Below are 25,310 nucleotides of genomic sequence, written 5' to 3' on the forward strand. Positions count from 1 at the left end.
GACAATACATTCACTTTACTACAATCATGGTGGGTTTTTGGTGGGCAGGGAACACATTACTGAACACTGAATGTGTCTATTCTACACAAAACCTACACTAAATATTTTGAATACAATAATGTTCAAAACTATTGTTAATACTGAATAGCCCCACACAAATTCAGCTGTTTGGTAAAGGCGCAGGCACAGGCACACACATCTTCAGCCATCACAGCTTCAGAAATAACAAGCTTCACATCATTGGATGAAGGAGGGTGTCACTCACCGTCCAGGACTGCAACATCAAAAAACCAACATCAAACATACTCATTCTTGGAGACTATACCTCAAGATGACTGGGGCACTAAATAGGATATATTTTTTAGACATTTTATGATTTGATTACATGTATGCCCATTTAAAAAAAAAAAAAAAAAACTTATATATATATTGATCACAGGGGCATCCACATGACATCAGTAGAGATGCTCTGCCCCCCACATCTGTGATTTCAAAGATGGTGAGTTTCTGTACTGTGCGGGATGGGTAGGGACATCATTATGACATCACAATAGGCCATTGTGACATCACAATAGGTCAGACCTCCTCGTGGGAAGTGCCATGTGCGTGGTGGTCTGTGTGGGTGGGGGTGTCGGACTCAAACACGTCATCCTCCAGCGCCTCCTCAATGGGCTTCATCGTCGAGGTTTTAGGCAGCGGCGATCTCTCTGGAGGACCACATAAGAGACAACGAAGATGAAATAATCAGACTCCGACATTTACATTAGGAGCACAAACATAAATGCAAGCATAAATACGCTGTAAAACAGGGGTTTTCAACTGGTTCTATCCCAGGGACCACCATTCAGATTGAGCAATACTCAAGTTTGCTGAAGTGTGTATATTTCTAGTAGTTAAAGGTGCACTGTGTAGGACTGTGGCCAGAGTAGGTATTGCAACTATGCTGCTCATGAAAACTGTGCCGCCTACTGCCATATTTGATCTTTTCAGGAATATTTACAAAGTAATAAATTATTAATTACCAGTATGACCAGGGCTCGAGTTGTGGGGGGATGAGGGATTCCATCCCCCCTACAATGGAAATGATCAAAAATCATCCCCCTCTAAAACCATTGATCTATATTCATTTACAGGTATAGGCTATACACTCACATATTGCATAAAAATTGTACTTTTAACAACTGTATTTTCGAAATTTTCGCGGGGGAGAAACCCCCAATAATCAGAATATATCTATGACCATCCCCCCTAGTTTGATTTTACAACTCGACCACTGAGTATGACCAAAGTACAGTAAGTGTTGCAGCAAAAAAAACAAAAAATAACAACTACAGTCTGGAAATTCAAACATGGAGAAGATCCACCTTGCCATGTATGAAAAGTGCAATTTTCCCTGTCAAAACTAATACTTAAAATTTGATGGCGGTACATATTCATAAAAAAGGTAACATCTGTGAATGGCCAACATAATTTCTGGAAATAAACTTCTAAAAATATTACACAGTGAGTGCACCTTTAAATTAAATAGCAACTCACAGACCACCAGTAATATTGCCAGGGACCACCGGTTGAAAACCCCTGTTGTAAAATCCAGACAATGGGCATGCTGACTGTCATTCCTCGGTGTTGAGAGATACAGTACTCATGCCTCTGCACAGAGGAGACTTGTGCTTGTGATGCAGAAGACACTATGAGACACACTCGAAGTTCAGGCAGACAAGTTGCTTACCAAACACTACTTGTGTCTGTTTGGGTTAGGAGTTACTATGAGTGCTCATCCAAGTGTGATCACTGCTCTACTTTTAATGCTGAAGCCTTACAACCCTCTTACAGTGTTTGTGTGAAGTAGGCGAAGTGATGAGAATAGATAAATACATGATGGTGGGACTGGAGGTGTTTGCTGCAAATGGTGAATGATGATAAACATCCAGTGTAATGTACTGTACTGTGTAAGAATGTTGTCACACATTTATGCAGAAATGGGTAGGAAGGAGAGTTAAGGTTTAAGTTTCACTGAGGAGCAAAGAATTCACATCGGAATTAAGAATTCACATCGGCAGCAGGCCACAGCATCACCGGCAGCAAGACCATCACCATCACCTCCAGAACCATGAGACCCCATGACAGATTATGACAAGGCTTGAACGAACCCACTCAGATTAAGACTTTCACGAACTTTCTCAGATTAAGTCTTCGACTAAATCACTTACTACAAGTCTCTAATCTTTTCATCACCACTAGTAAATGTGAGTTATGTGGAATCTAGTTTGTTTTATTTTTGTTAAATGTGTGTGGGTTTTTTTCAATACGGAGATGTGTCAATCCTGGGTTTCAGAGAGTAGAAACCCTGCCGCGTTTTCCTACTGGTATTGGAGGTGCTGCTGTCCTCTGTGCTCACCTCACATCACGCGAGTGAGTTTTGATTTTATTTTTAAAACCATACACCACGTCACCTGGCTGTTACACAGCTAGCTGTTTGGATGAAAACTGTGGCAGGGTTTTTCACTTTTTGAATCCAGGATCGTCAGTCACCTTTGAAAATATCAACCAAAAAACTTAGTGGGATAGGGCTTTCTGAAGTGCTATTAAAAACATGTTTAGTACGTTGAGGGGACAAGGTCTTAGTCGGGCTGGGAGTGCAAGGAGAGGAGAAGGAAGAAAGTAAGGAAGGTGGATGGGAAGAGGGAGGATTGGAGGGTTGACAGAAGAGGAAAGCATCTTACACCCCGGCCAGGGTTTAGGCACGGTCTGAGGGGCTTGGTTGAAACACGGCTGGAGAGGAACAGGAGGAGGGCACAGCATCAGAAATACACAACACACACACACACACTCGTAACGGCTACCACACACAGCAGCTGATACGAGTGTGCACACATACAGTGTCACAGATAACAACACCACAGTTCACACACTTGCTCTGAAAAAATCCAAAGCACATACAGCAGCATAAACCAGTGTCACGTGGTTCCCAGACACCTAGCAGTTGCTTAACCTCAACATGACACAGGTCTTCGGTAGTCTCAACAAGTAAATTCAATTCAGACAACAGTGCACACGATAGCTATTCAGTGATATCCACGGTGACACTTCCAATCTTGACCGTAAGAATGCTGAAGGCTGAAAGCCCCTAGTTTCTGAGAGACTGGCTGACTAAAATATAATATAATCTCAGACAGTGCTTAATTTGTCAAGCGGGAGGTCCCGGAGCCCAGAGGATGGGTGGCTCCCCGAAGGGGGGTTCTGTGATGTCTTTCCCTGAGGTTCCATCAAAGGTTCCCGAGCTCTCATCTGAGGTTCCGGAGCTAGCTCCCCCTTGCTCCCCCTCAAATTAAGCACTGATCTCAGACCTATTTCTGCCCTCATGTGTAGCCTCTTAATGCAGTTGAGCTCACCGGTGGGCCCCTTCACTCAGCGCTGAAAAGGCTTAACTGCATCAGAATAACATTGCTGTGACATTACAGAGAATGCGACAGAGATCAATGAAACAACTGCAAAAGAGAGCATTACATGACAGATTAAGGCTTGGTCATTACAGTTTTGGTGACAGTGAGGTTATAACATATGCTCAGTGCAAAGGGGTTTAAGTCAATGGATATGTGTCTACAGACACACGTGTCTTTTAGAAAAATGGCAGATTGCGTCATCATCACCATTATCATCATCATCATCATCATCATCATCATCATCATCATCATCATCATCATCATCTATTTCTTATTATTACCATTAGAAATAGAAGGAAATATATGGAAAAAAGTCACCAAGCCATGCGCAGGTGGGACGGCATGAACAAGTGAAACTTTTGGGAAAACTGTGGAGTCATGGTCGGGTCATGATAGCATAGGTTAACCCCGAACCTATAGCATGCCCCTAAGCCCTAACTCTGCCCCTGTTTAATTGTGGGAGACTTTGCAGGTGAAGCTGTGAGACACCGACACAGCAGGCTTGTTCGAGGGACGTGGAGATGAGCAAGTAAAATGGAAGTGAGTGGATGGTGGGTGAAGTGAGGAGAGGCTGATAAGGTGAGAGTTAGCTAGAGAGCAGAGTTTGTTAAGCAGAGGTTCGCGCTGGAGGTGTTGTCGGGGGATTTGAAAACTCAGTTGTTAAAAGTGTGATTTTAACGCAATGACATTGGAAACAGCATGAGCTTCAGGGCCCCCTTGACTCGTGGGCCCCTGGGCCTAGGCCCGGTAGGCCCGTGCAATAATCTGTCCTTGGTGTGTGAAGTGGTTTTAGTTAAGCAAGTCAAGGGAAGTGTGCAATAGAGATGCCATAGCTGAGCGGTTCAGGCTGAGCAGGTGAACATATACAGTATAGGTGCAATGATACGTCTCCAGAGCTGAGGGCAGTTTCCTGCTCTAGAGGTGAGGGTGAGACTGACTCTCAAGCAGTGAGGAGCCCCCTTAGCCATGCAAAAATTGCAAACGCTTATTGAAACAATACACCAAAGGTGCGCCATAATGAAAGCTAAAGGGAGTCCAACAACATATTACAGTAGTGTGTGTGACCTTTTTTTGGTTGGGAGGAAACTGCTTTGTTTTTTTTGGCCAGGCTGTGTATTTTTGTATTGTATGTTTTGGTGTGATGGGTGTGGAGGTGAGGTTGAGGTTGAGGTTGAGACTCACGCAGTGAGGAGCCCCCCGAGCCGCGCAGGATCTGGTGCAGGACCTCGTCGTTGTCGCCGGTGCTGGCCATGCTGTTCCTCATCTGGGTCATGGACAGCTGGGAGCACAGGCTCGGCTGGCGGTCCATCTTCTTCACCGCCTGCCACGCATCATCACCATCATCATCATCATTATCATCATCATCATCATTATCATCATCATTATCATCAAAAGCATCATCAAAAGCATTACCATCATTGTCGTCATCGTCATCATCATCACCAAATTATAATTACATTGTCAACATCATCATCATCATCATCATCAAAAGCATCATCATCATTGTCATCAAAAGCATTATCATCATTGTCATCAAAAGCATTATCATCATTGTCGTCATCGTCATCACCGAATTATCATTACATTGTCAACATCGTCATCATCATCATCATCATTATCATCTTCCCACTATGATCATCCTTACCATCATCATCAAAAGTATAATCACTACCACCCCACCCTCATTATCCTGCCCGTCATCACAATCATAATCATCATCATCATCATCATCAACCTCATAAGCATCCTCATCCTCCTCAAACAACATCATTATGATCATCACAACCATCCTCATCAATCGTCAACACAGTCAACATAGTCAAATCATACTCTGTAGCATTAATACACTACAAGAATATTAAACAAATGTAGTGCCTGCTATTTCTTTTTTCATGGGTGAATAATGCCTTTATCAGAGATAGTCCAGTGAAGATAGACAGGATTTAGGTAGAAGTGAGAGATGGGGCGGGGTTGGGAAATGACCTGGGCCAGTGTGGAATCTGGGTCCCCCTAGGCAAGTTTCCCATCCATGGCACGGGGCATTAGAGGGAGGTTTACTAACGTTCCACGCCACACTCTGCTAGTTAGCACCACCGTTACACCGGGACCTCTTTTCGTTCCTTTTTAGTCTAAGAGTAGTTTCACAAACTGTATAGTCCCCTTCAGGTAAACCAAACTCAGTCCTCTGTAAGCGGGCCTTAAAGTGAACCGACAGCAAAACGACTCAGTTCTATTTTTGCTCATATAGTGAGTGAATTACAAAAAGAATTGTCTGCTCTTTCTGCTCCTGTTAGGCTGTCATGGGGAGCCAGTCCACTTTTTGATCACACCCGGTTCTCAAGAGCGCTCCTTAAGTCATTACACCAAGTCAGAGGTGTAACTTGTCAGGACTCAACCATACGGAGACCAGTGGTGTAGTCTACGTAGAACGCAGGTATACGGAGTATACCCACTTCTAAATTTTAGGGGATTCAGTATACCCACTTAAAATTGATTGATCCATTATTTAGAATGACATAAATATATACAGTATACCCACTTCAAAAAATGTGAGAATATACAGTATACCCACTTCAGAAAAGTAGACTACACCGCTGACGGAGACCACATCAACAAAGGTCTCAGTACGGTTCACTTCCAAGGGGTCTGGGTGTACTTTGGATAATTCACAAGTCACAGTCACAGAGTTTGCTTAAATTATTTAAAGATACCAAGTGTGAAAATGGCCTAAGAGAGTGTAGGTGAGTCCAGGGAAGCTGACAGGTGGGGGACAAAGGGGTCCCGGGCCCAGGGAGAGAGGGGCCCCAGAATTGGATCCTAATTACATTGTTTGTATTGGGTTTAGGGCCCTTTCAGATGTCTTTGTCCCGGGCCCAGCCAAAGCTGTCAGCGGCCCTGGGTGAGTCTACATACTGTCCAGTACCTTGTCGCTCAGTGTGGGGTCGTTGAGGGAGTAGAGCTTGTTGGTGATGTCCTTGCCGATGAGGTAGCGGAAGACCTCGTTCAGGAAGGAGTCCGACTCCAGGAAGTAGGTCAGCCTCTCTCTGGACCACTTCAGGTACTTGCAGTTCTCCTCCGCCGTAATGGTCACCTGGCAACATGTTTGGAAGATTCCACAAAAACAGTAATCAAGTGAAAAGTGAAAGCCCATTGGGAAACTCCAACTCCCATTGTCATTGTGACACAGCACTCCATAGCACACAAGTGAATACTGCACAATGCACACAACGAGATTGCATTTATGCCTCACCCGTGCAAGGGGGCAGCTCTCAATGGCGCCCCTAGGGAACAGTGCGGCGGGACGGTACCATGCTCAAGGTACCTCAGATCACTGGTTAATTACTCCCCACTACCCCTGTCTTGACACCTTGATAGCTCTCTCATACCACCTGTCATCAGGTACAAAAAATGTCCAGCCATGACCCTCTCCGTTCATTCATATAGTATCCACCCAACAGCACCCACACACCCTCCCCCCTTCTCAATGGTCAACTGTGAGCAGGTAAAGCCATGCCCCTCAGACAGCCTTCTCTTCAGCCGTAATGGGCAACTGCTGCTGAGTGTGAAACACACTAGCCACATTCACATAGGCACTATTAGTCCGTATAAACCGATGAAGTATGCATAATGTTAAAATAATGCCCTCTGATAATATGAGGTGGTTAGAAAGTTAATATACGTAAGCCGATTAAACGAGGAAAATGAAAAGAAAATAAAGGTCCGCCACACTGTATAATGCTCCCAAATATTTAATGGCACTGTCGCGGACCTTTATTTTCTTTTCAGTTATCTTACGTTTGGTCCAGCACCTGTGCCACTGATGTGCGCGCATTCTTTGACTTTCTAAACGAGGAAAATGCCCATGTAAAACAGCTTATAAACAGATAATAGTTGACTGTATAACCAGAGATTCCAAGAGTATTTCCAGTCTCTCTGATATAACTGTCCTGAATCAGTATAACTGTACTGACACCACTCACTGCATGACTGCACCTGAAAGACGTAGACTATGGCTGTACGTACCTGACAGACATTTGACTATATAATTTAGTAGGAACATTTTAGAAAAAAATAAACATTTGGGTTCGAGGCCGTACCTGGAAGCGCTCTCCTCTGTGCATCTGTGTCGAGCGGAACTCAGGGGAGTCGATGAAGGCATTGGTGTAGATATTGTGGAGGAAATGACCACGGTAGGTCACCTTCATTCTGGCTCAGACATTGCAAGAACACAGAGAGAGAGAGAGAGAGAGAGAGAAAGAGAGAGAGAGAGAGAGAGAGAGAGAGAGAGAGAGAGAGAGAGAGAGAGAGAGAGAGAGAGAGAGAGATCACAATGGCATTACACACAGGAATTAAATAGTTGTCATTATTGGAAATACATCATGAAAGACACACATCCAAAGTACACCCAAAGGCTATTGCTGTGTCTGCAGATGTAGCCTGACTTTTGGGATGATATTTGTTAAATGTTGATGTCTGTCAAAAAATGTAAACAAGCCATGACCTGGAAATGAGCCTAAAATGTTGCGTTGTCGGGTCCTGACTAGTCAAGGGTTATGTGAGCAATACAACCGCATGTTGAAATTGGCAGGGGCCTTGGTCGTGGCCCAAAGACAGTACTAAGGCGCTGTAGTGTGACCCCGGGGACCGAGAATCTATTTCGGCTCGAGGTTATTTCCCATAAAGGGAAAATACATTGTAAAAAGGAAAATGGCAGAACTTGTCCTGTGGCCTCTTTGTGCATATCTCTTTGCTTAAAATACTCAACTATAAATACTTGATTGCTATGATGTTACCGGGCGTCTAAAGTCACAGATTACGCAAAGAGGACTCAGGACTCTGGATGAAGGATGAAGGATGAAGACGCTTGTCGAAACGTTAAGCACTGCACTGTCTAAAAAAATTAAAGGAGAAACCTTGTGGCACCGAATTGTTTCCTTTTTATTTTAAACCTGGTCCCGCTCTAGTTGCACCAGAGTGTCACCTCAAGAGCGTGGAGATGGTCGTTAAAAATCTGGTGACAATAAAGTTATAACGGAGGCTTGGTGCAAAGGGATTAAAGTGTATTATAAAGGACACCACATACTTGCCCTTGAGCAGGATGCTGAGGCGCTCGTCCACGGAGGTCTTGTCCTCCACAGCGTACACCTCTCCCTTCCTCAGGCTCTCGATGGTGCAGAACTGGCCCGTCAGCCTCTGGAACAACGCCTCCCGCACGTGCAGCGGCTCAAACATGCGCTTGTACACCGACCTCAGCTCCCTGTCGATCTTGATCTGAGAGGGGAGGGCAGAGTGGGGACGAGGCAGGGTAGAGGACATGAACATTGAGGTGCAGGGGACACAAATATTTTTAAATGTGCATATTTTTGTATCCGTACACATGCAAACATGACATGTGGATACAAATAAAAACTCCATTGTGCGTTTTAGCCCCTTAATGGGGTGCTTTTAAATGTGCAGTCTAAAAACAATGCATTTTCAAAAATATCCATATACATGTAACCAGCTTCTGAATGTTTCATATTTCTGTGTTATTTTATCATGATGTCTTTTTGTGTTGTGTTAGGTGTGTGTGTGTGTGTGTGTGTGTGTGTGTGTGTGTGTGTGTGTGTGTGTGTGTGTGTGTGTGTGTGTGTGTGTGTGTGTGCGTGCGTGCGTGCGTGTGCGTGTGTGCGTGCGTGCGTGCGTGCGTGCGTGCGTGCGTGCGTGCGTGTGTGTGTGTGTGTGTGTGTGTGTGTGGTTAAGGTAGTACAGATGTGCTGCAGAGAATCATGTTAACATGCAGAGGTGAAAGACAGATGCTGTTTGTTACTTTTCTGTGCTCAACAATAGCTCATATCCCCGTCAGAGCTCACACACATCCAATTCCTTTTAGCAGGTTCATGTAGGGCAGTGGTTCTCAACCTTTTTTGAACAAACGCCCCCTTGGTTACATCACAAGCACCTAAGCAACTAAGCACCACCCCCTCTCAGCTGTATCCTTCTCAACGCACCCCCTAGAGCTCTCCAACGCCGTCTGGGGGGCTGTACCGCCCCTGTTGAGAAACACTAATGTAGGACAAGGAAGAACTGCACACCGATGAGCTTGCCTGATTATCATCGACTTTCAAATGGAGACTTGGTCTGACCTAGAGCATAACAATTTACGTTTTTCACATGGCATGGTTGACCCACCTCCCTTGGTTTGCTACTGGTTGAGGCCAGAAAAGGCTGTACCGACGTTTAAACCAAACATTTTCTTAGCCCCAATAGAACGTCTCTGCTTTCTTACAAATGGCCAATTCCAAATTCTTACCATTGTGTAATTCATGAAATTGAGGTGAGGTATTCCTACTGGATGGTCATTGAAGCTGACAGGGACAATGGTGTAAACCTATTCTCAGTGAAATATTGAACTGAGCTATCTAACAAAACACACACTGCTCACACCATATGAGTTCACAACAAGCACAAAGCAGAGAGCAAAGAGCTGCATTAAATGGCTACAAAAGAGTGTGTAAAATGTTATTGTATTTTTGGATAATTTTTCTGTAGTAAACTGTATTTGTATCCAACGACACAGGTGTCTTTTGCAAACTAAGAGTTTTAATTTGTTTATTTAACCATCTATTTATTAGAGTAGTATTCCTTACTATTTTTTTTACAAGAAATGACATGCCTGCCAGTGTCTTACATGTGTCATGTTTGTAAATGTGCAGTTTCTTGTCTGTCATGTGTCAGTTATATGGTGAAACTGAGTTTCCACATGTGTGGACAATATTCATTCATTCATAGGTGATACAATTGTGCTACAGGACCACAAGGGAAGAAAACTGTAATCTATTGAGGTTTTATAGAGGTAATGGTAAAGAGAGAGCACAACACACTGTAGGAATAACATACATACATTTTGTTTGCCTTTGGTATTTTCACAGATTCCAATAGATATTAACCCCTTTGCGCTGAGCATATGTTATAACCTTACTCACCATAATTGTAATGGCTACGTCTTAATCTGTTACTTAAGGCTCTCAGTATAATGTCATTATGATGTAGTTGAGTATTTTCAGCAAATAGTGAATAGGCCTGCTGGCAACCACATCTGCAGTAAGAGGCTACTCAATTGAAGAATATAGGCCTACTGCAATATTTGTGTATGCTGTACGTGCACGGTGCTCTGCTTGGATAGTGACTATTATATCAACGCGCCTTGTGTATTCTTCTGCTGAGACCAGACACCTTCACCATCTCACAGTAGCTGAGGCCTATTGGGACAGTGCTCTAAACAAAGAGAGTCTGGCTGCTGCACCAGGACAGAACGTTCTGATCTACACATAGAATAGCTTGGCTACTCAACGTGGACCTCCTTTGACATTTTGTTCTTCTGGGAGGACACCCAACACAGAGAGTCTGAGTGTGGAAACAGGACAGTGTTCTATCCACAGTACAGGTAGTAGATTTGTCTCTCCTATGTTGAGGCTGTTCAACACTGAGAGTCTGTCTTTTCTTCAGGATAGATGTAGAGTACAGACAGCTTGAGAGGGTGGTCTGGACACAGAGATTCTGCTTTTTTGTCCTTCTACTAGGAGAGCATTCTACAATCAGCACAGCGGGCACGGATGTTCTATGGCGGGGGGGGGGGGGGGGGGGATATTGCACCCTACCCACAGTACAGGCAGTCTGTCTGCTTTATAGGGAGGGCATTCTACACACAAGACGGGCTGTTTCATTGAGGGGACCTACTAAATACAGAGAGATGATGTGCCACTGGAGCAGAGGTGTTGAAAGTAAATGTAAAAGCAAATTCATGGTGTAACTACTACAACACTAGCACATGATATTACATGATGTTATACCAGTTCCAATTGCACCTAATGTGCTAGATAGACTGTGTTGCTGAAAAAAAAACTAAAAAGAAAATCCACCACAAATTTGATCCAAACAGCTGAGAATCAGCGGACGGTCTAAAAAAAAAACCCTGTAGATCAGAGAGTCAAAAAGTGACAGGGTTTATTTTTGTTGACCTTCTACCAGTACTTTTACAGCCCTACCATGGCGCTAATGGCACTCGTCTGCCGGCCCTTCACGTCTCTCTCTCCCAAAACGCCTCCTGTCTCTCCTCCACTATCCTGTCATGTAAAAAATAATAAAGACTTTAAAAGTCTCAAAAAATACAAATAGGTGCACTGGTCAAAAAAGGTATTGTAACTATGCTGCTCATTGAAACTGGGCTGCCTATTGCCAAATGTGATCTTTTCATGAAAGTTTAGAGCTAATATTTTCTAGTATGGCCCAAGTACAGTCATTTTTGAAGCTAAAAATGTCTATTTCTTGAGATTCAAAATGGTGGACCATGGAGAAGATCCCCTTTTCATGTATGAAAGGTGCAATTTTCCCAGTCATAATGAATACTTGGTGGTGGTAAGAATTCATAAAAAGGTAACATTAGTGGATGGGTAGCATGAATTCTGGAAATAAACAAATAAAAATCTTACACAGTGCACCTTTAAAAAAAAACACTTCTACTTTTACTTTTGACATCTCAGGATGCTGTTCTCCTACCCAAAGTGTGCCGGGTGTGTGGCTGTGCCACTGGAGGGAGGTGGGAGGTGTTCTGCCACAGACTGCAGGGGAGTCTGGCTTTGCTAATGACAGTCTCATTCTGTCACTTCACTTAGGCCCATACTGACAGCGCTAACCTCTAGCTGCCTGCCGCTTCGTATCTCAAAATTCTTCTCACCGCGGCTAATTTTGGGACGAGTCACACCCTTATCTCCGGCTTGGAGGACATGCTGCTGCCTCCTAACAAGGGGTCACTACAGGCTTGCATAACAGGGACAATGCACACAGGGGGAAATAAATGAAAACGTTTCTTTTGAACAGGGGTAGGTAGAATAGGTGCGAATAGGGTGTTGGTGTTCAACATCCAGGTCTGATCCTGACCCAAAAAATATCCAATTCAGATTCATAGTTTACAGAGACTTTGAGTGTTCAAGGGAGGAGAGGTATTCCACGAGGGGGACTGGTTCCAATGAGAGGGAGGCTGTCTGGCTCTTAAGAATTGTCATACCGAATGAAAAAAAGTGTTTGAATATGATGGTTCACACAGTGTTTACTAGATATTGAGTATAAGAAATATGTCATAGGTCCCGGACCAGTTAAATAGATATTAATCAAATCTACTGAGATATCTGCAGTACCTCTTATCAAAAGAAAATTGTGACTGGCCCTGCCGTGGCCTAACTAGCTTACTATACCGGCGATCCAGGTTCAAATCCAGCCTGGGTCATTAGCCGATCCTTCCCTGTCTCCCTCTCCCCACCCATTACCTTCCTCTCCTCCACTGTCCTGTCAGAAACAAAGGCAAAAAAGCCCTAAAAAAAGATATGCACGTATATAAGATAAATGTGTGACAATCGCCTCTTGTATTCAAATAAAAACCGACAAAAGTCCGTCAAAGACCCAGGTGCTGTTCATGGACTGTCAACTTGGCTACAGAAATGGGCATCAGATGTTTCCATGTGTCATTGCGTCTGATGATACGATACAATACTTACTAAGACCTCACATGATTAAAGAGGAGAGCCAGACAAATTGGCCTCAGACAACTTGAGCGCTGCCACCCAGGGCTTGACATTTACTTTTTCGCTTGCCGGCCACTGTGGCTAGTGGTTTTCCTGAGTCACTAGCCATCCAGCTATTCTATTAGCCACACATTTGATTTTTATCATGATGCTGTACATCTAACCTCAGAAGAGGAGTGCATGGGTTTCTACATTGAAATAAAACAAGCAAATAGAAACTGAGTAGCTCAGCTTTTTCTTGAACTTAAATACAAACAGTTGATACAAAAGGGGCAAGGTGCAAAGTGCAGAATATTCGCTATTCTGATATGTCATACCATAGAATAAGCTGCCTGCCAAATTGGCTAGTAACACTGAAATTGTTACCAGCCACAGCCAAGTTTTACCAGCATTTGGCTGGTTGGCAGTAGCCAGTGTCAAGTCCTGCACCTATTGATTCTGTCTGTGCTCTCAACGTTTCACAAAAAAGCTAATCTTATGAGGTCACAAAGCTACCAGGTGCATCACTTTCAGCCTTCATGAAGCTTAAGACCCTGGGTTCTTTTCATTGTCCAAACTCCCATCCTCTCCTTTAACTCCCATCCTCTGAGTTTGTGTGTGAGGAAGTGTGTGGACTTCCACCTCATGGAACTTCAGACTTCAGTCTTTGCCCTGCACCTCGCCAAGGGATGTGCACAAGTCTTTCATCTAAGCCAGGGGTATTCAATTAAATGTCAATGAGGGCCAATTTTTCAAATACCTCCCAATAAAAGGGCCGAACTATACGTACGTATTATGGTTGCTGAATTTTAAAAAATACGGAACACTTCCTTGAGGTCCTTCATTGAGGTCTGATGTTCCTCGCCCAGAAAGTTTTGCATTTCTTAGATGGAATTTCCTGCATTTTAACATCCCATGTCCCGTTTCAGCTCGATACGAAACCAGTACTTTTATCTCGAAATTCCGAAAAACAATACCATATTTCAAGGGGCTTGTGGGGGGCCAGAACCTTGCTGTCCAAGGGCCGCATCTGGCCCCAGGGCCGCCATTTGAATAGCCCTGATCTAAGCACAACTACAGAAGAGGCAGGACAGAGAGAAGAGCAGTGTTCTGTGACTCACTGGTCTGCGCTTGTACAACAGGAAGAACAGGTGTAGGAAGTTCACGATGAGGAAGACCACATTCCAGCCCATAATATCCAAGGTGCATCGGTAGAGCGTTGCCCAGGCGATGAAGAAACCACATCCTGGGGGGGGGGGGGTAAGTACAAGTGAGTCAAAGAGCAATAAGCTATACTGTTTCACGAACTGTCAACTTGTGTCACTGATGATACGGCAGCTTCAATACTTATTAAGACCACACATGGCTCAAATGGAGAAGCAGACGTCACAATTACATTACTTGTATACTCCTGCACTCTGTATAGACTCCAAACATGTACTGGCTTGAATGCCCTCTCTGTTAGTTGCTTTGGATAAAACTGGCTGTTAAATCAAATGTAATAAGCATGGCCTTTTGCCACAGTTCTTACTTGTGAATTAAGCCCATCTGCTCAGAAGGCTTAGCTGTTTTAGAGTAGGCCTATCAATAGGCACCTATTGAATGTATTGTCAATACATCATAAGTACCCTAGCCTATGTACGCACATGTACAATTTTGACATGCTTTCATAAATTGTCCATCCATTTTGTTTGCTATTTGCTCTCTTGTTTTTGCTGGAAAGTGCAGACGGGCCAGTGTCTTGGCATGACAACAGGCAGCCAAATCCGTTCCCTTTTTATGGTCGGATGGATCAAGCAGAAGTCGAGAGCCACCCTCTCAGCTGTCAACAGTTCAAGCTGTCACCAAGGCACTGACCATGACACCATTAACCATCATGACATTGACCACATCTGGCCAGTAGGGAACGCTAAACACATACCTGTCATTAGGAGCACTCTGAGGAGAATCATGTGCAGCGCCAGTGTGGTGGGGATGACCAGTCCAGCCAGTAGACTCAGGTTGCCCAGGTGGAACAGCAGGTGATGGGCCTCCTCCCATTGTTCACAAGACGTTACGTTGGGCTCGGCAGCCGCTGGTGCGATGTCAATGTGTGGCGCGTCGGACAATAACGGGGCCAATGTCGTGTAGTACACGGTGGTTAAGTCTGGCGTGGCTGACATCCTGCCCTGCGCTCACCGGAGACTGGAGAGAGAAACCGGCTGTAGCCGGGTGACAAACGGTATGGAGCCGTATGAGTTCTGAATGAGCAATGAAGAAGATTGAACTAACCTCTTAGACCTACCTGCAGAGTGTGACAGTGTACACGCTTTAGTTTAGACCTACCAATGCATACGATCTGTCTTTTGTATCCAATAGAGTAGAGAGGGGGAATAAGCCCCCCTTAAGGAAAAGGTATTTTTTCTCCAAGTAGATTTTAACTATCTGTGTTAGTTTCAACCATAGTTGGTAACAACAGTAAGGTGAACAATAACCCATCATGGAAAATTGGCCAAAGTTAATCCTTCATGACATTTTAAACAAAATCAAAAATAGTGCTAAAGGGGCCTTTTACCCCGCTAGTGGGGTAAAAGGCCCCCCCTGAGGTGGGGGAATAGGCCCCCCTAAAAAAAACCCAAACTACTTGGTTCACTGATTGTTTTCTTCAACCAAACAATGAAAGAAACAACATTCCAATAAATAATCAAAATTTGTATGATTTTATTGTAAATACAACTTAATATGAAGCTTTTAGGCTACCTGTGTAAATGCTTATGTACTGACGCCAGAAAATTACATGACTAGCCATAAAATTTTACTTTCCTCCACTGCGTCGCTAAAATGCTATCCACAGCGGATGTTTGTTTATCCCCGTGGTCAGGACTATTCATAGCAACAATGCAAATTGAAATTTGTGCCATCTAGTAGTCAAAATGGGAAAAACGGGCAGGGGGCGTATTACCCCGTGGGGGCGTATTGCCCCTCTCTACTATAGGGTACTTGTGCTCTTTTGACAGTTATTCGAAAACTGCAGTATGGGGGCCTCTAGTAGCCTATTACTGATTGTTACGAATGTTAGGACGGTTGTCTCAGAATGTAGGCTGATTTAACGCGTCTAACGGACAATGCTCCACACACCAACTTGGAATCCGAGTGTGGTGCACGAAATTAAACTTGAGCGCCATTATTAATGCCATTTGAACTTAGTAAAAATAAAGCGGATGTTCCCAAAACCGATTTAGGCCCATGCTGCGTGTTGTTCATATTAGCTATCAGACCTACAGACAAACAATATCTTGGCATAATTATCTGGGCATACTGAAATGTTTGGCCACTTTTGTCAATTTACGATTCACTTTTTAGTCTAACCTTGTCTCGAGATAAATAGGCCTACGATCTGTTGCTCGTATCAATGGAGTATTTACTTTACTGCTACTGAAAGCAATATCGAGTGCGTCCGAGTAGTATTGCTCAGTCGAAAACCAAAGTTTTACTTAAAACAGAGTGAGGGCTACTTACCGCACCAGTAAAGTGAGACGTCGTGGATTCCACGTATGCCTGAGCTGATTTTCGAGGCAAGAAAAAACAATGGTCGCGGAGCGTGCGGCTATAAATGTAAGTCAGTGGAGAGGTTGGGGGACTGCTCAGTGTGAGTAGCGCATTCCATGGAGCTGACAGGCATTGACTAAAATGGGCAAGAAGCGAAGGGACACAGCAGTCAACGCCGCCTTGCCTCTGCGTAAAAGCCACAAGAACTGTTATTGGCTCTCCACTAGGTGGCACTGTGTCGTCCAAAATGTTATCAAAGAGCGTGTCTCAACTCGCAGCTCTCCACAGCTAAGGAAATGTGGGTTTATGAAGACACTCGTGTACTCTTTATTGTATGTCTTTATTTCAGCAATACAACTTGTTCATTCCTGAAGCAATTTCACTTCAACACGCTCATAAGTTCAGAGAATCTTGGACTAGTAAAACTTTTTCAACAGCAGCCTAAGCCAGTTGATGCGTAAACAAGTGGTAATTATTGATCACGTAATTGTGCACAGAAAATAAAAAACATTCATTCAGTTACATATATGATCCCCATATGGTGTGTTCATTCGAGATAGAATCATCCACAGATCACAGTCTGAGATGCCGTCCGTGCCGTGTTGAGCTTTTGTGGCACGCGCCGGAATGGCTCAGTGCGCGCTACACGGATCAGCACCGCGGCCAGCGACGCGCCCATTTGCATCACAGCATCTGGGCGAAAGACGGCCTACCTGGCCACTTCTCGCCTACCTGCACTTGGTGGATGAGTGGATTCAACTGTTTGTGATCTGTCGTCACTGGAACAAGTCAGCGGCGTGTGCGCTGGTTAGTGTCTTTGGCACATTTTATGATACATCCAGCCGTTTTTGGCGCATGGCTGGCAACGTCTTTCAACAATATCCGATACACATGTCAAGAGAGTGACTGCACCTTGCCCAGATGCTCTTTTCTGAGTAATTTTACTTACACCACACCTTAGGCTGAATGATAAGATTTGGCTGGCAAATAATATGGTGACACAAGACCAGTCCTTACAGCAGCATTCAACTCATTAAGACAGTTCAATGTTAAGCATTTGTTTCTTTTCATCAAAACAGCACCAGCAACATAACTGCCCGCTGCATAGGTTCAGGGTGCAGTTTCACTTGGCGTGATCTCTGTGGTGTGTTCGGGGACTGGAGCCGGCGCATCTGTCTTTTCTAATTCTGGCATAGGCACGTGACAGAAGCTCGGTAATCGGAGATCGTATCGGAACCCATGGCTGTCGAAAGCTTTGTCGTTCAGCGAGTAGAGCTTCTCTGCGATATCATTCCGCACGAGCAGGGCGAATATCTTCGCTATGTAGCGGTGCTTCGCAAAGAGGAGATAGAGCTTCTTCCGCCTCCACGAAACATACTTGCAGGTGTTGTCAGCTCGCAGCGTCACCTGTAACCAAAAATAAAAGTTTGTTCTACTTTCACATGGCAGAGTAAATTCATGAACGCGCAAGAGACACTTCGTTTTATGATTCACTCTACCTGAAACACACCCTCCTCGGACGGTCTGAGTGAGTCCCATTCGGGTGAATCAAGGAACTGAAAGGGGTAAATGTAGTGCAAGAACTCTCCGTTTACTGTTACCCGGATCCTGGAAAAGAAAGTCACGGTTACATGATATGCTATTAAGAACATAAATATACCATGGCGCGCGCGTCGTAATGCTTAAAATAGAGTTCTCAATTTATTACGCACCTCCCAGACAACAACACGGACAGCTTATCAATTGCAGTTTTACCCTCAATGGCAAAGTAATGGTCCTTTTCAATGGTATGAATGTCTCCTTCGCAACAAGATACAATCTTGCCATAGTGTGTGAGCGATACACACAGCTTCTTGAACATATAGTTGTACAACTCTTGGAACTCCTTCTCAAATGTGACACTTCGGAGACGGTAGGAAATGTGCACAACCTGGGCTACCGACACCACAAACAGAACAAAAGTCCAGGAGAACGTGTCCGTGGTACAGATGTCTGACCATGCCCAGATTGTGGAGCAGAAAAATCCAAACGACAGAAAGGTGAACATGTATAACATCCCATAGAAACCACTTCCACCCATAAAAGCAAAAAATATTAACATATTGGCAAGATGAAACACGGATCCTTCTGGATGTTCTTTCCACTTGGAACACACAGTCCAAGTTAAGTTGTTCTGAACGTCGTGGGTAGCCTCCATTGCGATTCACGGCAGTTAACCGGTGGGTCTTGATGATTTAAACACGACTTTAGTCTAACGGGTTTTCACATACTGTGCAAATGTCAGTTTGTTGATTTGACGGAGAAAAGTTTAGATTTCAAATACTGAAAATCCATTTTAGTCCAACCTGGAACTGTCCGCGTTGGTGGCGTTGATTCTTATCTCCTCCTGGGATCAAGAATGTAGGGTGTCAGCTATTAAGTGACTGGCTGCGCGCTACTTCGTGGTCCCTATGTCCGACCTCTGTCTACACTCATATTAGAGATACGTGAATATAATCAGACGGTTGCGCAGGAACACTGGGGGAGTTGCCGGGAATAAATCAGACTCAGATGTGGTCTGTGCGTCGGTATATCCTCCCCACCGCACCGTTGAGACTACAGGAAGTGGTTAGAGAAACACAACGCTAGAGGTCCTTAAAGGTGTCTCAGACAGTAATTAATCTTTTTTTGTTGTTCTGATGGTGGTAGACACATCTTTTTGGAATTCTGAGGAAATGTGGGTGTCTATTAATATGATAATATTTTGGAATTCATGCACAATCGCAGTGAATGAGCCTTTGGATTCTCTCGTTGGATTCTCACAGGATTTTGTTGTTAGTTATTTGCTACCCCTCACCCCACCACCACAGTGATATGTGTAAGAGAGGCCCTTGAAAAGTGATGGACAACCTTGACAATAACAGGGTGTCGCAAGGGGACATAGTGCTTGTAAGACAGGCTTTTAGGAAAGCTTTTAGAGCTTTGTAGCAAGACATGTTGACTTCCAAAGCACCCTTAAAGGAGATGTGAAATGTCTGAAAAAAATCAAGTAAAGTAGTAGTAGGTGTTGGTGTGGGTGTGGGTGTGCATGCATTTGTGTGGATGTATGTGTACGTGCGTGCATGCATGTGTGTGTGTGTGCGTGTGCGTGTGTGTGTGTGTGTGTGTGTGTGTGTGTGTGTGTGTGTGTGTGTGTGTGTGTGTGTGTGTGTGTGTGTGTGTGTGTGCTCGCGCGTGCGTGTGTGTGCATGCATGCATGTGTGTTCGTTCTCACCTCCACCTGCTCTCTCCTCTGGTGGGTGTGTCTGGGTGCCTTTTGTTCCGGGGGGCCAGAGAGCGGTGGTCTCGCAGACTAAAAATAGCAGATGTGGCGGCCCCCCAGACACATGTACCTGCCAGGTAAAGGTGACTTTGACACACACACACACACACACACACACACACACACACACACACACACACACACACACACACACACACACACACACACGCACACACACACACACACACAGAGAGAGAGAGAGAGAGAGAACAGTGGAGGGAACAGAAAAGAGCTCAGGGAGGGAGAGCGAGAACTCCACTGGAGTGAGAGATTGAGGACAAATGTGTGTTCTCCTATGCCCTGAGGGGTGGGTCTGATGCAAAAACTCACAAAGCGTGAAAGGAGGACCTACATATTCTCACAACCTCTACCACCCACTTTTAGCAGCTCTGCAACCGGAGATTGTACATCTACCTCTTTTTTTGTTTTATTTCCGCCTCTTAGAGGTTGTCTGTTGAAACACTGATGGGACGGTTGCATGCCAATACAAGGCAGTCTTGACACTGCCCTGCAGGAATAGGCATCACAGTAGCAGTGCTCAGAGTAGATGTAAGGCAGTGAACCTGTGGTGGCCTCTGTCCCCAAATGTGGAGACACATACAGGCAGCTGTGGCCTAATGGTTAGGGAGTCGCTCTTGGAAGTGGAAGGTTGCCAGGTCGAATCCCATACCGTCCATTGCTGAAGTGTTGTTGAGCAAGGCACCTCACCCCACACTGATCCCTTATAATATCTGTAATTATACAAGCGTCAGCTAAGTGTACTGTAGTGTAGTGTATAATAACATAATGTAGCATACATAGAGAGAAGTTGTTGGGCACAGTCCATGAAAAAAGGCACTTCTAGAAATTCAGCGTGTCTTGATAGAGGAATGAGCTTTTGAACCTTCTCGGTACAGACTAGAGGGCCTTTTTAGAGCATCTCTTCTTGTCGTTCTTGTTTTCTTGACCGGAAAGCATTGGCTAGCCAAGATTGTGTAGTTCTCTGAAATATTCGTTATTGGTTCCCTACTGTTGTGTGTGCCTAACCACTTTGCACAGTGCCTATGCGATTGATACCCCAGGAAGACTAGCCAACTGCTACGGCACAAGGTAATGGTGATTCTGTAGCTCTTTGAGTGCCATGGACTTGAAAAAGAGTCTTTTCAGAATGTGTGGCACAGTGCCAAAGACTTGATATCAAGTCATTTGCGTTTTTTTTATGGGGGTGGGGCCTAACACGTTGATCTGGTATGTTTGTTGTTCACATGCACAAAGAACTCAATTTTGTAAGGCTCTTGAAAAAACACTCAAATGTTGAAAAAAGCCTGGCCACCCCCCGGTCTGAATTTGAAAATGGCTTGCACTCAATGAGTTAATAAAATATAAAAAATAGAATTTAAAAATGATGTTATAACCTTATTGTCACCAACATTGTAATGCACAAGTCTTAACCAGTCACGTAGCCCCTTAATGCACGCCGTACCTCCTGTGGCACGCTGTAATAGACATTGAAAGTTAACTACTAGGCTACTACACTACTATGACAGTGCACGGGGCCTTTTAATACATAACGACTTGGTCATTGCCATTCTGGTAACAGCTAATTTATAATGCCGTGTCTGAAGGGACTCTGTATTGTCATAGCAAAGTTGTTATGATGTAGGCCTACAGTAAGTGTTTTTTTTTCAACAATGATTGAATGGGCCCGCCGTTGGGATTTTCTGCGGTTACGAGAAGAACATTGTGTTAAAGAAATAAATTGTGTTGTGTGAAATGCATACCAACTAACTTGAAAATGTGAAATGTGCAGAAATTGCATTATACTTTTTTTTGCCCAAACACACAAGCAGTTAACTGCAGTTAGTTTCTCCAGTATATTTAGCCTGTTGATGAAGCACCAACCCAAGCAGCATGGAAATCATTCCTGCAACGATTAAACCTAGCTATCCCACTGCTGCTGAAAATCCCACCGCTAAATTTAGCAACGTATCTAAGACGCAGCTGAGTGTGTGTGTGCGTGTGTGCGTCTGTGTGTGTGTGTGTGTGTGTGTGTGTGTGTGTGTGTGTGTGTGTGTGTGTGTGTGTAAGCATGCGTGTGCGTGTGCGTAGCCTATGTGTGTGTGTGTGTGCGTGTGTATGTGTATATTGATACTAGCCAATCATTTATCAACCCAGACAGGTAGAACAGTCTGTGTCATCTATTTAATTTTTTTCTGATTTACTTTTGTATAATGTCGGCCATAAAGCTGAAATGGCTTACTTAAAGTGGACCTCTGTTGAACCACACAGTGCGGTGTGTGTGTGTGTGGGGGCATATAACCCTTTGCCAGATGGGGAACACTCTGCCTCATTAATCTACTGTAGCGCTGCCAAGCTACAGGGGCCGAAAACAACCTTGATAGTGTGTGTGTGTGTGTGTGTGTGTGTGTGTGTGTGTGTGTGTGTGTGTGTGTGTGTGTGTGTGTGTGTGTGTGTGTGTGTGTGTGTGTGTGTGTGTGTGTGTGTGCTTGTGTGCGTGCGTGCGTGCGTGCTTGTGTGTGTGTGTGTGTGTGTGTGTGTGTGTGTGTGTGTGTGTGTGTGTGTGTGTGTGTGTGTGTGTGTGTGTGTGTGTGTGTGCGCGTGTGTGTGTGTGTGTGAAAGAGAGAGAGATAAAGAAAGGGATAGAGAGAGACAGAGATATGTAGAAAAAAGATGGATGAAGAAAGAAATAAAGTGACACTATGACAGAGAGAGAGAAAGAGGGAGAGAGAAAGAGTCGTGTGTGTGTGTGTGTGTGTGTGTATATTTACTGTAACACTGCCAGACTTAAGGCGCTCCTAATAGCCTTGGCTGGGGGTAAGGGGACAAAATAGAAAATAGAAATACGTAGCTGTCAAAATAGGCAGGAGAGCAGCACAGCACAGGGAAGGACAAATCACTAAAGACTACCCACACCCCCCACACCCCACCTCGATGTCAATAATAAATTCCCAAAATGGATGGACTTAAAATGCTTTCTTTTCAGTTCAACATGGCGCAAAATAGCTATCCACACACATCACAGGAGATGACCCCCCAACAATCAAGTCAGACAAAAATATCTAGACTTAAAGTCTTTTTTTTGTTCATCATGGCACGAAACAGATTTCACATGGCTAGGGTTGGGCTCCTGCAAGTTACTATTTTCAGCAAGTAACAGTATGGGGATGATATAGTGAGGCCAAGTTATATTTGTAGGCGCCCAGTTATATTTTTATTTAATAGACAAATACCGATCTGGCATCATGAGCTGATAGGTGATAAACAAAGTGATGGATAGCCACTAAACCAGGGGTGGGGAACTTATGTCTCGAGGGCCGTTATGCAGCTTCACATGAAATATGACATAGTTCATAAACAAATAGAAAAATAAGTGAATAAAGTGAATAAGTAAATAGAAAATAAATTTGCAATACAATTAAGTTATATTCAGTGGACCTAGAGAAGGTGGGGTCTGTTTTTTAGGTGGCTGCCTTCAATATAGGCCTAAAGTGCAGGGGGAAATCCTGGTTTGGTAAATTTGGGTTTGGTCCTGTTCATAGTACGGCCCTCTGAGGACTTTTTTACGGCCCTCAGATGAATTTGAAGTGGCCCCTCGAATGAAAATTGTTCCCCATCCCTGCTCTAAAGGAACAGAATAATCATGTGCACGCGCACACACACACACACACACACACACACACACACACACACACACACACACACACACACACACACACACACACACACACACACACACACACACACACACACACACACACACACACACACACACACACACACACGCCTACCTCACAGGTAACAAAGCAAACATTAATCATCCACTACTGCCTACATGGCTGCCCATGTTCACATTTTTTAATAACAGCAGTTGAAAAGTGCATATTATATAGATTTATATAATAATGTAAATAATATTGCATAGACTTAGCAAATGTCTTATGAACATAACATTAATTTTAAAAATAGAGATGGGGGAGCACTGTCTTGGGTCTCAGTTAGTGGAGTGCATTATTTTTCAGATTTCAGATGTTCTTGTCATGCCATACTAATAGATAGCCTTTGCATTAAAGGTGCACTGTGTAGGATGTGGCCAGGGTAGGTACTGCAACTATGCTGCTCACTGAAATTGGACTGTCTACTGCCAAATTTGATCTTTTCATGAATATTTGCTTAATAATGACCTAATATTTACCAGTATGATCAAAGTAAAATACGACTTTCCAGCTGAAAATGTCAATTTCTGGAAATTCAAAATGGCGGACCATGGAGAAGACCCCCCTTTTCATGTATGAAAAGTGCAATTTTCATACATGAATAATGAATACTTAGAATTTGATGGTGGTGGTAAATATTCATGGAAAATGTAACATTTGTGAATGGGCAGCATGAATTGTGGAAATAAACAACTAAAATCTTACACAGTGCACCTTTAACATTATTAAAACCTTACTTTCTTACAGTGAAGAAAAACATCAGCAACAACACAGCTGTTATTATTGTCTTGGTAAAACCATCTCAAATTCTGTTAAGCGTAAGAAATGGTGTCCGTTGTCCTGTTTTTTTTTTTTGGGGGGGGGGGGGTGGGGGTAAGATATTCTTTGGTCTTTTTGACTTTATTTATAATAGGGTAGTGAAGCTGGTGACAGGAAGCGAATGGGGAGAGAAAGACGGGGAGGGGCCGGCAAAGGACCCGGGCCCGGAATCGAACCCTGGTCAGCCGTATGGTAGACAAGTGCCCTACCGTTTGGCCACGTCAGGGCCATCCGTCTCCTGTTGAGGCAGCAGATGAGAACACAGAGGCGTGTGCCTATTCTTTTGATTTGTGTCGAGGTTACTTGTATACTGCAGCTATTGCCAAAAAAAAATTCTGAATTCACACCAACCTACTCACAGCCTATAATGAGGCAGGAGTATGCTGATATCTGTTGCATCTCCTATCTGCAATACAAAGCCCCCTCTTCCCCATCTAGACTACTTTAAAGGCAGCCAGAGAGGGAGGGTCAGAGGGCCAGACTTTGTCGTGTATGTGTGTGTGTGTGTGTGTGTGTGTGTGTGTGTGTGTGTGTGTGTGTGTGTGTGTGTGTGTGTGTGTGTGTGTGTGTGTGTGTGTGTGTGTGTGTGTGTGTGTGTGTGTGTGTGTGTGTGTGTGTGTTCGTGTGCCGTGTGTGCGTGTGTGTGCCGTGTGTGTGTGCACATAGTGGGGATGCCTGTATCCCAATGCATGAGACTGCTGATTAGGATTCTCTCTTCTCTCTCACAGACACACACAGACGCCAGCAGGATATGCATGAGAATGTGGATGAGGGCAGACATCCCTCTCTATCTTTCTCCTCCCTCCCTCTCTGTACCTATCCCTCCTTCCTCCATCTCTCCTCTCTCCATAGCCCCTGCATCCTTTCCTCTACTTCTATCCATCTCTCCCAGTATCCCTTGCAGTTCCCCCCATCTCTTCTCTCCTCCACTTCCACCCCCTCTCTTTCCATCCCTCCATCCCTTGCA

At 44.2% G+C, this 25,310-nt stretch overlaps 2 protein-coding genes across 3 annotated transcripts; both read right to left on the minus strand.

Annotated features, from left to right (window-relative positions):
- Window positions 1-429: 429 nt before the first annotated feature.
- bves (blood vessel epicardial substance) lies at window positions 430-16,756 on the minus strand. Of its 2 annotated transcripts, XM_063199028.1 has the most exons (9): window positions 16,481-16,756; window positions 14,904-15,183; window positions 14,104-14,228; window positions 8,527-8,714; window positions 7,541-7,649; window positions 6,367-6,534; window positions 4,626-4,764; window positions 2,724-2,772; window positions 617-707 (listed from the first exon to the last, which is right to left on the minus strand). In XM_063199028.1, the coding sequence occupies exons 2-8, from the start codon at window positions 15,142-15,144 to the stop codon at window positions 2,738-2,740; spliced, it is 1,005 nt and encodes a 334-aa protein (XP_063055098.1). In that variant the 5' UTR covers window positions 15,145-15,183; window positions 16,481-16,756; the 3' UTR covers window positions 617-707; window positions 2,724-2,737. The 2 variants fall into 2 exon arrangements, with proteins under 2 accessions (XP_063055097.1, XP_063055098.1); XM_063199027.1 differs by lacking the exon at window positions 2,724-2,772 and having other exon boundaries at window positions 430-707.
- A 78-nt stretch (window positions 16,757-16,834) lies between these two features.
- On the minus strand, window positions 16,835-18,970 carry popdc3 (popeye domain containing 3). The gene is made up of 3 exons (XM_063199029.1): window positions 18,223-18,970; window positions 18,010-18,118; window positions 16,835-17,917 (listed from the first exon to the last, which is right to left on the minus strand). Exons 1-3 carry the CDS (start codon window positions 18,705-18,707, stop codon window positions 17,621-17,623), a joined length of 891 nt encoding a protein of 296 aa, XP_063055099.1. The 5' UTR covers window positions 18,708-18,970; the 3' UTR covers window positions 16,835-17,620.
- Between the last annotated feature and the right edge of the window lie 6,340 nt (window positions 18,971-25,310).

The sequence above is a fragment of the Engraulis encrasicolus genome, chromosome 5 (genome assembly GCF_034702125.1).
Source record: "Engraulis encrasicolus isolate BLACKSEA-1 chromosome 5, IST_EnEncr_1.0, whole genome shotgun sequence".
NCBI lineage: Eukaryota > Metazoa > Chordata > Actinopteri > Clupeiformes > Engraulidae > Engraulis > Engraulis encrasicolus.

Bases quoted from the DNA above. Each gene is read 5' to 3' on its own strand.
- bves (XM_063199027.1), bottom strand. From the start codon at position 15,144: ATGTCAGCCACGCCAGACTTAACCACCGTGTACTACACGACATTGGCC. The intron at 8,715-14,103 runs GTGAGTCACAGA...CTCCCCTCTCAG, and splicing joins TGTTGTACAAGCGCAGACCA to ATCAAGATCGACAGGGAGCT. The intron at 708-4,625 runs GTGAGTCTCAAC...GTGGTCCTCCAG, and splicing joins CTCGGGGGGCTCCTCACTGC to AGAGATCGCCGCTGCCTAAA.
- popdc3 (XM_063199029.1), bottom strand. From the start codon at position 18,707: ATGGAGGCTACCCACGACGTTCAGAACAACTTAACTTGGACTGTGTGT. The intron at 18,119-18,222 runs GTGCGTAATAAA...TTTCTTTTCCAG, and splicing joins TCCGTGTTGTTGTCTGGGAG to GATCCGGGTAACAGTAAACG. The intron at 17,918-18,009 runs GTAGAGTGAATC...TTTTGGTTACAG, and splicing joins CCGAGGAGGGTGTGTTTCAG to GTGACGCTGCGAGCTGACAA.